General features: G+C 44.4%; 2 protein-coding genes across 4 annotated transcripts in view; one reads left to right on the top strand and one right to left on the bottom strand.

Annotated features, from left to right (window-relative positions):
- Positions 1-106: 106 nt before the first annotated feature.
- The window catches only part of LOC110983006 (alpha-protein kinase vwkA-like), a 42,387-nt gene continuing 28,927 nt past the window's right edge, over positions 107-13,566 (top strand). Inside the window, exon 1 of one of the 3 annotated variants that reach the window (XM_022241849.2) lies at positions 107-351. The gene's annotated coding sequence lies outside the window, so the exon portion shown is untranslated. The remainder of the gene's footprint in view (positions 352-13,566) is intronic. The other 2 variants (XM_087142233.1, XM_022241850.2) reach the window with 2 other exon arrangements.
- Positions 740-7,287, bottom strand: LOC147797860 (uncharacterized). Its single transcript, XM_087142518.1, has 2 exons — positions 1,153-7,287; positions 740-1,000 (listed from the first exon to the last, which is right to left on the bottom strand). The coding sequence occupies exon 1, from the start codon at positions 7,285-7,287 to the stop codon at positions 1,732-1,734; it is 5,556 nt and encodes a 1,851-aa protein (XP_086998644.1). The 3' UTR covers positions 740-1,000; positions 1,153-1,731.

Genomic DNA, 13,566 nt, shown 5'->3' with positions numbered 1-13,566 from the left:
AGGTGTAAGCTTACTCTGAGAGAGTAAAGGAAATGAAATCTACGTATGACACAATTGAGAATAAAACGGAATTGTGCTTGTTCCTACCCTTAAAAAGTGGTACTGTCCCCCCTCAAGGTTTTGCGTATGTTGGGTTTTTCCAGTTTTCCAGTTGATAAGATGCCACAAATGCAAACCTGCCTGGTCTGCCAATAAACCAAAAGGAAACGTAAGGATACATATTTCGGACAGTGAAGACTATCGGCCTGTGTTAAAAAGCGATATTCGTTCTTCTTAGGTTGGTTTTCTCCAGAAAAACAGCTAAACTGTAGCTACAACTGTGCAGCATTCAAGTAGTAGCTTTCGCCAAAGGTGAGTTTTGTAAATCTTGTTGGAATTTCACCGGAAAATTGTGCAGTCGAATGGCTTGCCCAAAATTGCACGAAGTTCATATTTTAAAAAAAAAAGATAAACGGTCAGATCTCTGTTAAAGACTCATAGTTTCATAATTCACTTCTTGATAACCGAATTAATATTGAAGAATAGAGACAAGAATATGAATTCGTTTTGTCTCCATCTTTCCTTTAACAGACTCGGAGAACTAATCACCAAAAACTGCATATCCATTGTTTTAAAACGATTTTGCAAATATTTTCTTTTTACATTTTTCGATAAATTAAACAAGCATATTTCTGTCTCTGAAATTGCTACTTAATAGTTGTTTTTGGTTTTTAAAAGTGACATGATCATTTCCAAATACATTAAAATCATGTGTAGCCAACTACAGCTACCTTGACAATGAAATTATGATTGGTGCAGCAGGAATGTAATTTCGTCCCTTTGTACAAATACACTTCCTTTATTCATGGAATAATAATGACGATTGGAGCATAGAGCAATTGTAGATACTAGGAGTTATGGCGTATTAAGACAGGAGATTATTATGACGGAGGGTCGGAAGTTGAAGTTGGAAGTTGAAGTTGGAAGTCTGAAGTTGGAAGGTTTAAGCCGGAAGGTTTTGCTGTAACGAATGAACAAAACTCAAGCTATAACTACAGCACATGTATAAGAAAAGACACATAAAATGTAAACTGAAGCAATAAGCTGTCTGAGCAATAAAAACAATATCACAACAATTAAATGTAGACTAAAAGAACTATAAAGTGTACTTACTACGCTGGGGGGTGTTGCCTAACAAAAGTGATCAATTCGGAACTTGGAAACTTGGAGGGACTTTACTCTATGGGTGTCGGCAACAAAATAATGGTCAGTCCAGAAAGGAACTGTGGCCAAAGCACAGTCAGGGTCCTTGCAGGGGGGAGATTTATAGCCTAAGGGTACATGTGGTCTGGAGAGGGAGAGAGTTACTATGGGAACAGCCACCCAGGCCTGGCAGAAAGGTATGCAGAATTCAGGGATCGAGAGATAAGGACAAGGGATGGTCAAGAAAAGTTGGGTAGCCAGGTCTAGACTGGGTCTCTACAGTGGAATAAAATAAACATACATGAATTTCTTAAAAAAATAAAAGGAAAACTGGTACACGTACATTTAACACATGTAATAAAATTAATGGTTAAACTTATGTCAAACGCAACGTCCGCTACACCGACCCCGATGACATCTCTCTAATGAGTGTCATCCACGAACTTAAGGACTGTTGTGAGCTAAATCTAACAAAACAGAAACTTGAACTGAAAAAACTAGTAAGCTGGTAAAGATAAGAGCTGTCTACAGTTCTGAGTTTGGCTAGTATCAGTTGTCACAAGTTGCTTCAAGAAGACAGATCTTGGCTGTTGGTCTATCATAGACTCCGGCTTGAGTCTTAACTTGCACAGAACGGACACGCCCATCCTTCCCGGGATGTGTAGCCACGATGAGGCCCAAGGGCCATTTGCCCCGAGGGGTGTTCTCATAGCGAACAAGAACGAGATCGCCGACTTGAAGATTTCGTTTAGGGTGTAGCCATTTCTGACGATGTTGTAGTAGTGGTAGATACTCCTTCAGCCACCGGGTCCAGAACACATCTGCTAGGTACTGTACTTGTCGCCAGCGTCTCTTGTAGAGGTCATTGGTGGTGAAGTGCCCAGGTGGTAGGGATTGACCCGATCGAAGGAGAAGTAGGTGGTTCGGGGTAAGCGGTAGTGCATCCCGTGGATCTTCGGACAATTTGGTGATGGGGCGGCCATTTACTATCCCCTCCACGGTGCACATTAGAGTGGCTAATCCCTCGTCATCGGTACGTTGTTGGTGAAGTAGACCATTCAGAATGGAACGGATGCTCCTTACTTGTCGCTCCCAGACACCCCCCATATGGGATGCAGCCGGAGGGTTGAATTTCCACTCTACTTCATGTTGGTGCAGGTAATTGCGGATCTGGTGTTGATTCCAATCTTGTAGTGCTCGTCGAAGTTCGCGCTGAGCTCCTACAAGGTTAGTGCCATTATCCGAGCGAATCTCAGTAGGTTCTCCACGGCGACTGATAAATCGCTGAAGGGCGTTGATGAAAGAATCGGTCTCAAGACTGTGACAAACCTCGATGTGGATCGCTCTGGTGGTGAGGCATGTGAAGAGGCACCCATACCGCTTTAACTCACTGCGGGCTCTCTTCACCATGAGAGGCCCAAAGAAGTCAACACCAACAGTGCTGAATGGTGCTGCCCCATGGCTTACTCGATCATCAGGCAGGTCTGCCATCATCTGGGTTTCAGGAGGTGCCTTTCTCTTCCTGCAGGCTATGCAGCGACGAAGGACGCGCTTGACGGCAACCCGCCCCTTTACAATCCAATACCTTTGGCGAAGCTCAGCAAGGATTCTCTCACATCCGGAATGACCGAACTGATGGTGGTAATACTCGATGATGAGCTTGGTCACATGGTGGTTGTTCGGCAGGATCCACGGGTGTTTCGCCTGGTGTTTGATGTTGGCGTTGGTAAGGCGTCCCCCGACGCACAAGATTCCTTGGTTGGATGTCATGGGGGACAACTTCTGAAGGTGGCTGGATTTCAGCTGCTCATGGTCTAAAGTAGCCTTCTGGATGTGGCGTACAATCGCGACCTCAGCACTCTGGAGTTCCTTGACCGACAGAGGCTTTCCAGCAAGGGTGTCCGTCTGTTTGAGGGACCTCATGCGTAACAATTGCTTCACACGAAGGACCCAAGCCACGGCTCTCTTTAACTTGTACCAAGACGAGTAGCGGGCAATGAGGTTATCAATAGGATCTGACATCGGTGTGGTATCTGTGGCGTACACTTGCTGTTCCCTTTTAACTTCTGCATCCTGTTGGAGTTGGAGGGATTCAAAGTCTGGCTGAGCTGGCCAGGCATCTTCTTCCTTCAGCAGGAACGAAGGCCCTCCAAACCAGCGGTCAGAATGGACGAGTTGCAGGGCGGTCATTCCCCTTGACACATCGTCAGCAGGGTTCGATGCCGAATCCACATGTCTCCACTGGCTTGAAGTGGTTTGCTCTTGTATCGCGGCAACTCGGTTTGCAACAAAGGTGTGGAATTGCTTGTCTTCGTTTCGCAGGTATTGTAGAACAATCATGCTGTCAGACCAGAAGATAGACTCTGCCAATGGTAACTGTATATGGAGCTTGATCAGCTTGTCCAGCTTCACCGCCACAACTGCAGCAGCAAGCTCCAATCTGGGTATTGTTGTTGTCTTCAGGGGTGCGAGCTTAGCTCTAGCCATCATGAATGTGCAGTGGTTGTGCCCATTGGTGTCGGTGATACGCAGGTAGCTGACAGCCCCATAAGCTCGTTCAGATGCATCGCAGAAGTGGTGTAGCTCAGCCTTGATGGTATCACAATGTGCTGGGTTGATGCATCTGGGAACGCAGACTCCTTCTATCAGTGGTAGATCTACCAACCACCGCTTCCACTGCTCCAGTATGATGCTTGGAAGAGGGTCGTCCCACCCGATCTTCAGGCGGCAGAGAGTCTGAAAGATCATCTTCGCCTTCAGGACAAACGGGCTGACAAATCCGAGTGGGTCATATACTGAACTTGTTACGCTCAATAATCCTCTCCGGGTGTCCGGCTTCTCCTTGCGATTGGTATCGAAACTGAAGGTGTCAGTCTCGACCTTCCAAAGTACTCCCAATGCTCGCTCAGAGGGAAGTAGTTCCTTATCCAGGTCTATGGTTGTGACGGCCTTTGCGCATTCAGCCTGAGGTATTGACTTCAACACGGTGCGAGAGTTACTCAACCACTTAGTGAGTCGGAATCCTCCACGGGCTAGCAACTCGCGTAGTTGAGTGACCAGTCGAGTTGCTTCTTCTTCGGTCGCGACAGATTTTAGACAGTCATCGACGTAGAAGTCTTGATCTATGGTCTTAATAGTGGCAGTGTCGTACAGGGCATGGTGATCTTGTGCTACATGCTTCAAGGCAAAGCTGGCGCAACTTGGACTCCAAACTCCTCCAAATAAGTGGGCTGTCATCCGGTACATCTGTGGTTGTGACTCCACATCATCCTCCTTCCACCAAAGGAAGCGAAGAGCATCTCGGTCAGGTACGGACACACGAACCTGATGAAACATACCCTCAATATCAGCCATGAGAGCTATGCGTTCCTGTCGAAAGCGCAGAAGAACCCCGATCAACTTGTTTGTCAGGTCGGGACCTTGGTAGACGGTATCATTCAGTGAGGTACCTTGGTATCGGGCGGCACAGTCAAATACGATGCGGACCTTGCCTGGTTTACGCGGGTTTATCACAGGATGGTGGGGAAGGTACCAAACGCAGCCATCTCTTCTGTCGATGTCCTTGGCAGGAACTGGCTCAGCGTATCCCTTCTCGAGCAGATCGTGTATGCCACTGATGTACTTCTCTTTGAGTGAAAAGTCCTTGGAGAGGCGTTTACCCAACAGTTTGAGTCGGTGTTCTGCCATCAACTTGTCATCAGGCAAATGTGGCGGCCTTTCTTTGAATGGAATGTCCATGGTGTAGTGAATCCCATCACGATGTAGTGAGTTCTCCCAAATTGAAAGAACCTTCCTTTGGCTGATGGACATCGTCTCATCACTGCTTGCATTCTGCACGTCATCAATTCTCCAAAATCTCTCAACTTGGTGTTGAAGGTGCACATCTGGTGTCGCAAAGAAAGAAGATGAAGACTTGGGCTCCATGTGCTGTGTTACTGGACCATTCAGGGTCCATCCCAAGGCTGTCCTCATGGCATATGGTTCGCCCTTGGAGCCGGTGCGTACCTCCCTCGGTATCAGTATATCTGGGGCATCTTGCCCAATGAGAAGGTGAACATCATCGATCTTCACATCTGGTATATCCAAATCACTAAGGTGTGGCCAGACGCTCAAGTCTTCCTGTACTGCAAGACTGTTGAGGCCTATGTTCAGATGGGGCCTTGTAAGAACTCCTGGCAATGAAAAAAGGTGGGCGTCGTCAAGGTCGGCTACTTCGAGGTGCACAGTGCTGGTGTGTACCTTGACCTCTTTCTGGTCAAGCGTGGTGAGACGGATGGTATCCTCCTTCCCACAGATGCCTAGATGCCGTGTTAGGTCCTCTGAGCAGAAGCTCTGTGTGGAACCAGTGTCGAGCAGGGCGTATGTTTTCACGAAGTGATGTTCTCCATGACCTTTGACCCTGACAGGAACGATAGGTAATGCAACCTTTCCAGGGCCGACCCCAGTGGAATTACAGACAACCGTAGGATTATCTGGAGGTTGTGCCTGGGATGCGCTGGAAGACCCACTTGATGAAGACTGGCTGTCGTCAGCAGCAGACCCTGAGGTGGGAGAGCTGTTCTGTGGGCGCGGGAGGTGCAGGTACTTGTTGTGTTTTTTGCCGCATCCTTGGACTGAGCACACATAGGGCCGTGGGCAGTCCTTACCGAGGTGTCCTGGCTTGTAGCAGTTTACGCAGAGCTTCTTACGCTGCACAAACGCCAGCCGGTCCTTAACTCTGAGCGCCTTGAATGCGTTGCATTGGTTGAGGTGATGGGTCTGTCCACAGCTGGGGCAGGGCTCAAGGGGTGATGAGGTTGGCTTTATTTTGGGTTTGTCGTCAGAATTCGTTGCTGAAAACGTGGTTTGGATGCCAAAGTTCGTTCGTCGGTCACTTGCCTTATTGAACTTTGGCCTGGTGTCTCCCTTGGTTGATCCTTTCTGAGTGATCTTGCCAAAGACAGGGTCTCGAACTTCCTCGGCTGCCGTTGTCACAAACTGCATGACATCATCAATATTTGGGGGTCTCAATTTGGTGCTCTTGATCTTGTGTACCTCTCGTAGCCATCTGGCTCTCAGGTGGTATGGCAACTTGTCAACAATAAGGAGTAGACTGCTTCGATTATTCAGTTCATTAAGATACCCCATGGTGTCGAGGGTCTCTCGGCAACATCTCAAATCGTCAGCGAGATCTTGCAGGGATTGATTGTCGACGACGTTAGGCCTCGTTGTTACCTTGTCAATCCATGCTTGTGATATGGTGTGCTCATCACCATATCTCTCCTTGAGTAGTCGAAGTGCGAGGGCATAGCCCTCTGTAGGTTCCTTCACGGTGCAGCACTGGAGGAGTTTCTTTGCCTTACCAGTGCAATACTGGAGCAGACGTGTCAGTTTTGCACCATTGCTTATTGTCTCCCTTGCGACAGTGTTCTCGAACGCTCGAATGAATGTCCAGTACTTGAGGGGATCGCCGTCGAATGTTGTGAGCTCTGCCTTGGGGAGTTGGAGTGCGTCCACCAGAGATTGTTGATGAACACGCGTGTCACTGATCAGTTCACGTAATAGATTTCCCATGTTGGGTTGGTCTGATGCAGCAGCAGCTGCAGGTGTGGGAACGAGGAATGGTGTTGGTGTATAGCTGGGCTGTGCAGACTGGGATGGGATGTGATCATAATCCAGAGGGCGCTTCGGTGTGGGTTGAAAGGTAGTATTGGGTTTGAAGCACACGTCTGAAGATGCGTCCACAGCCTCAGCATACGTTTTGGCCAGGGCATCAGCTCTGGCGTATTTAACCTTCAGCTCCATTTCACGCTTTCTTTGTTGCAACTCGAGCTGACGATGTTCAATCTCCATTTGAACTCGAAGGGTCTCAAGTTCAAAGGCATTTTGCTCCTCAATGGCCTTGGCCTCCGCCTCAAGCGCAGCCTTTTCTGCTCTGGCTCTTATGTGGGCGCTGGAAGTTGACGACTTCACTGATGAAGTAACTGACCCGGCACGTGAGGGTTGGCGTGATCGGTTACCATGCTGGAATGCAGAGTCACCGACCTTGATGTCATCCTGTCCACTTTCCCCATGTTCTTGTGGGGGATCTCCATCACCAATATTTACATGTTCATAGTTATCCATTGCGATGTAGACTCATAGAATTCCAGTGATCGTACAAAACTAATGTAGCCAACTACAGCTACCTTGACAATGAAATTATGATTGGTGCAGCAGGAATGTAATTTCGTCCCTTTGTACAAATACACTTCCTTTATTCATGGAATAATAATGACGATTGGAGCATAGAGCAATTGTAGATACTAGGAGTTATGGCGTATTAAGACAGGAGATTATTATGACGGAGGGTCGGAAGTTGAAGTTGGAAGTTGAAGTTGGAAGTCTGAAGTTGGAAGGTTTAAGCCGGAAGGTTTTGCTGTAACGAATGAACAAAACTCAAGCTATAACTACAGCACATGTATAAGAAAAGACACATAAAATGTAAACTGAAGCAATAAGCTGTCTGAGCAATAAAAACAATATCACAACAATTAAATGTAGACTAAAAGAACTATAAAGTGTACTTACTACGCTGGGGGGTGTTGCCTAACAAAAGTGATCAATTCGGAACTTGGAAACTTGGAGGGACTTTACTCTATGGGTGTCGGCAACAAAATAATGGTCAGTCCAGAAAGGAACTGTGGCCAAAGCACAGTCAGGGTCCTTGCAGGGGGGAGATTTATAGCCTAAGGGTACATGTGGTCTGGAGAGGGAGAGAGTTACTATGGGAACAGCCACCCAGGCCTGGCAGAAAGGTATGCAGAATTCAGGGATCGAGAGATAAGGACAAGGGATGGTCAAGAAAAGTTGGGTAGCCAGGTCTAGACTGGGTCTCTACAGTGGAATAAAATAAACATACATGAATTTCTTAAAAAAATAAAAGGAAAACTGGTACACGTACATTTAACACATGTAATAAAATTAATGGTTAAACTTATGTCAAACGCAACGTCCGCTACATCATGCAAAAATAGTTTGGCAACGAAACCTGTACAATTACAGGACTAGCTGACAGACAAAGAACTGGTACTTGTGCATACGAAAACTTCTTTGAAATTGCTTTGTTTTTTTTTGTATTTTTATACCTTAAGCCTGTGATGTAATGCCTCGATCTAGAGCCCCAGCCTGCCTTAAAGCCTAAAGGCTTGAAGGCAAAAGCCTCGGACTTAACCTTGAATGCCTTACAGCCTTGCTGTCAAAAGCCCCAGGCATATTAGTTTTCAATTTTGCTGTTATTCAAACGTAGGACAACCTAGGGTCGGCTTTGAATCATTTTGCAAAGGCTGCATTATATGTAACGTTACCGTCTTTTGTTATGGATAGTAGGCCCAATTACGTGTTACATGAATAAGCTTTGATTTTGGCCACAAGTCCAATGTCCCCGGAACTGAAGCTTTACTCGTGTAAAAATTATGGGCCTCTAGTCACATGGTCTCATCTCACCATGAGGTTGTCATATACACAGATCATTTTACTTATTTTGCTTGTCAGCATTCAGTTGTCAACTATAGATCTCTGTTATACTGAGTTTTATACAGCATGCTCCCAAAAAACACAACCCAAATATATCGTCAGTTCTTCTCCCAAAGAAGTAATTAGAAATGCTGTCAAATTAAAGCTGACAGTGTTTTCTATTCATACAAAAAATTCATTTGAGTATCATTCTGTGATGCAGAGATATTTTCAATTACAAAGCACAATCTGTCCAATGGAAGTTAAAACACTTTATAGGGTATGCAATTACTAAATTGGAATCCTAAATTATCGCACATCTGGTTGGGTCTCTACTCTTTTTTTTCTAAAATTGATGAGACTGCAAGAAGAATGTGTAATGTTTTATTTCAGAAGGTATTGGTTGTTTAACTAATCATGCAGTGATAAATTCAGATGAAATAGCGCATTTTCAATAAGTATACTTTTTTATGTCCTTCTGTAGCATTAACCACTTTGAACCATTTCAGGATGCAGTTAAGAGATCTAGATTTTAACAACACTGGCCAGGTCCAATGACCTTATGCGTTGAATGTTGCTGAATGGAGTAAACGTAACATCTGAGTGCTGCGTGTTGTAATCCCATTGTACATCACCAAAAATAGTTGTCTTAATGTAATCATGCAATGTATCCTCGGATTTCAGTGGAGTCGTAACTTTTAAGAGGTGTCATTTCGAACACCAAAACAACAACTTACCTAGTTATTATTATGGGAAAAATAATTTAGGTCGCATATCTTTAGGGGCATAGTGTCATATTATTATTATAGGCCTACTTGAGGACCTTTGCCTTAGTCATCACTGCAACAGTAGGGCCCTTAACACGAGCTCTGGGACACTCGCAAACCTCAGGGTTTTGTCCACAAAATTCATGGCCCTGGCGCAATGAATTTCAATTAATCTTATTCCCGGCACTCACTGTCTCATGTCTTTCCTGTCTGACACCAGTTGCACTTTTGACACCTTTGAATTACAATTTGTTCATTTTGCACGGGAGTTAGATAATGCACTCGGGGCTAATAGAGATTTCAATTTTTGTTTTCAATTTGAGCACAAAAGCATTTCAGTCAGCGCAGGTAAATATAAAATTTTGACTTCAAACAAAACGTCCGGAGTGTGCATTAGGAAAAATTTCTTACAGGGGGGGGAGTATTGAGTTCATTAAATTAATAAACATTTCAGAATCGATCGAATCACCTCGTGAGATTTGCTCTGTTGAACACACGTCATCCCAACTGGGATTCCTCGATAGGAGCAGCTAGGGCAAGCTGCCCCTCTACCCCTGCTGGATATGCCACTGCATAAATGGGACGAAATAATGTTCACATCGATAACATAAGCTATTGCCAGCCAAAAATGAACATTCTGGAAACTTGACTCATATAAAATAGTATAGGCACAGTATAGATATACGCCGTATTTGCGAAACGGGCCGGGTCGCACTAGCTATGACTAAAAACCTATTGGCTCTGCAACTGGGAATTCCCTGTACAACAGATACTGCGATTGATTACCAGACTGCCTCTCCATTGGTTGTTAATTGTAGCCATGTTAATATCTGGGGAGACTTTGACCCTTACCAGTCATGTCCTTTTGCTTTGAGAGGTATTTTTTTTGGAGGGAGGTAGCAGGAATTCTTATCTCATTATGCTAGCTGCAAGAAACGTATTCAGCTCGCTTTCGACTGTACACAGCAGACACTTTGACCCTCACCCGTGATTTGCAGAGGTTTTTTGGGAGTTAGCGGGAATTCCCAACTCATTATGCCAGCTGCAAGAGACCTACACCTGGCTTTTGTTTATACCAGTAGAGGGTCCGTGTTAGCATCACAACAGAGTTGATTTACTGTTTTAATGTACACATGCTTGGCTGTGGTTCTCCGAGGGGATTCCCGTGGAAAATTGTGTCTAGCAGCCCCCCCCCTTCGTGCAGTTTCACCACTTGACTACTGACTCTTCAAGGAGAGAAAAATCATGGAGCGTTCCCCAAAGTCGCGCATGCTTACAGAGAGTCAATGGGTTCCCTTTTTCCCTTTTATCAGTGATCAGGCTTAAAGTAACATGTCGATGAAATGAAATAATAACTGTTTCTTATAATGCAAAAGAGAATTTATAGCGATAGATGTATTCGTGTGGTACACTGAAAGAGCCTCAACCTCGTGCTCATTTTTCACCATTCTTAGCACCCTACATCAGCATTTCAGACGTATTTTTTCGCGGAAATTTTATTTCAGGTGTTCAAAGATGACATTGAGACATATTTACTCAAGATTCATGACTTCCAAGAAGGGGAATCCGGTTAAATCTTTTTAAAGGGAGTCCCCGAAATGAAATGATTGAATTTCACGAATCAGAGTTGGAAGTGGGTGGGTGTTTCCAATTTATACAAGTCTCTATTGTTACTTTAAAAAAGAAATTAAAGCGGCAACTATGTAGAACCACTTCTGGCATATCCCAGTGGAGGGAATTGTTCTACCGCTAAAAGGAAAAAAAAGGATAAATTTCAACAATTTGCAATGCTTCCTCGGATTTCAGTGGAGTCGTCACTTTTAAGAGGTGTCATATCAAACACCAAAACAACAATTTACCTCGTTATTATTTTGGGGAAAATAATTTAGGTTGCATATCTTTAGGGGCACAGTCATATTATTATTATTATAGGCCTACTTGAGGGCCTTTGCCTTAGTCATCTTTGCAACAGCATAGCCCTTAACACGAGCTCTGGGACACTCGCAACCCTCAGGGTTTTGTCATGGCCCTGGCGCACAGAATTTTAATTAATCTTAAGATACCCGGCACTCACTGTCTCATGTCTTTCCTGTCTGACACCAGTTGCACATTTGACACCTTTGAATTACAATTTGTTCATTTTGCACAGGAGTTAGATAATGCACTCGGGGCTAATAGAGATTTCAATTTTTGTTTTCAATTTGAGCACAAAATGTTGACTTCAAACAAAACGTCCGGAGTGTGCATTAGAAAATATTTCTTACAGGGGGAGTATTGAGTTCATTAAATTAATAAACATTTCAGAATCGATCGAATCACCTCGTGAGATTTGCTCTGTTGAACACACGTCATCCCAACTGGGATTCCTCGATAGGAGCAGCTAGGGCAAGCTGCCCCTCTACCCCTGCTGGATATGCCACTGCATAAATGGGACGAAATAATGTTCACATCGATAACATAAGCTATTGCCAGCCAAAAATGAACATTCTGGAAACATACTCAACTCATGTAAAATAGTAAAGGCACAGTATAGGGGCACCGTATTTGCGAGGCGGGCCGGGTTGTACTAGCTGTGACTAAAAAACCTATTGGGTCTGCAACTGGGAATTCCCTGTACAAGTACAGATACCAGGATTGATTACCAGACTGCCTCTCCATTGGTTGTTAATTATAGCCTGGTTGTATCTAGGGAAACTTTGACCCTTACCCGACATGTCCTTTCGCTTTCACTTTCAGAGGGATTTTTTTGGGGGGGTTAGCAGGAAGTCTTATCTCTGCCTCGCTTTTGTCAGTGCACAGCAGAGACACTTTGACCCTCACCCGCGATGTCCTTTCGCTTGCTGGAGTTTTTGGGGAGTTAGCGGGAATTCCCAACTCATTATGCCAGCTGCAAGAAACCTACACCTGGCTCTTGTTTATACCAGTAGAGGGTCCGTGTTAATATCACAACAGAGTTGATTTACTGTTTTATTCTACACATGCTTGGCTGTGGTTCTTCGAGGGGATTCCCCTGGAAACTTGTGTCTGGCAGCCCCCCCCCCTTCGTGCAGTTCCACCATTTGAGCACTGACTCTTCAGGGAGAGAAAAATCCTGGAGCCTTCCCCAAAGTTGCGCATGCCTATAGAGAGTCAGTGGGTCCTTTTTGCCTTTTATCAATGATCAGGCATAAGGTAACATGTCGATGAAATGAAATCATAACTGTTTCTCATAATGCAACAGAGAATTTATAGCGATAGATGTATGTGTTCGTGTGGTACACTCAACCTCGTGCTCATTTCTCACCATTCTTAGCACCCTACATCAGCATTTCAGACGTGTTTTTTCGTGGAAATTTTATTTCAGGTGTTTAAAGATGACATTGAGACATATTTACCCAAGATTCATGACTTCTGAGAAGGGGACTCCGGTTAAATCTTTTTAAGGGAGTCCCCGAAAAAAAATGATTGAAATTTCACGAATCAGAGTTGAGAGTGGGTGGGTGTTTCCAATTTATACAAGTCTGTATTTTTACTTTAAAAAGAAGTTAAAGCAGCAACTCTATAGAACCACCTCTGGCATATCCCAGTGGAGGGAATTGTTCTACCGCTAAAAGGAAAAAAAAGAGTAAAATTTCAACAATTTACCTCCTTTGGACTAAAACCTAGATGCAGCACTTATAGAGCCCCTAACCCGCTGTTGGAAATGGAAAGGAACGGAAACTGGCTTATATGGTCTTTTTACGTTTATATTGCTTTTCGACTGTCTATTTTGAGCCTGTTAACGAATAACCCTATTTCCAAAAACATGTGTTGCAATATTCACGTACATGTACATGTATGTTTAGACCCCATAGACTGTGCATGCATTTAGTTTGTGTACTCGCGCATGCGCAATAGTGACATAATGGTCGCCGGCCTGAGAAATTATTCTAGCAGACAACGCACATCGGTGGTGACGCATGTGAGGGAGTTGTATTGCCATTTCCCTTGAAGACCTCATGTGTGAGTAAATTACTAAGAGTATATCAAATGGTGATATTTTATATGAAAAGTTATCGTTTTTACCTAGCTTTGTGTGTAATTTTTGGCAAATATTTGGCAGAAAGTGGATATTTATAATGCGCAAGTTCGCAAAAGGGACTTTGAGTGTTTCAATTCTAATCGG

Source organism: Acanthaster planci, linkage group LG10, assembly GCF_054643075.1.
Source record: "Acanthaster planci isolate LZ-2023a linkage group LG10, COTS_SCS, whole genome shotgun sequence".
Taxonomy (NCBI): Eukaryota; Metazoa; Echinodermata; class Asteroidea; order Valvatida; family Acanthasteridae; genus Acanthaster; species Acanthaster planci.
Note: the sequence above shows the minus strand (reverse complement) of the source record. Positions and strands in the feature narration are given on the sequence as shown.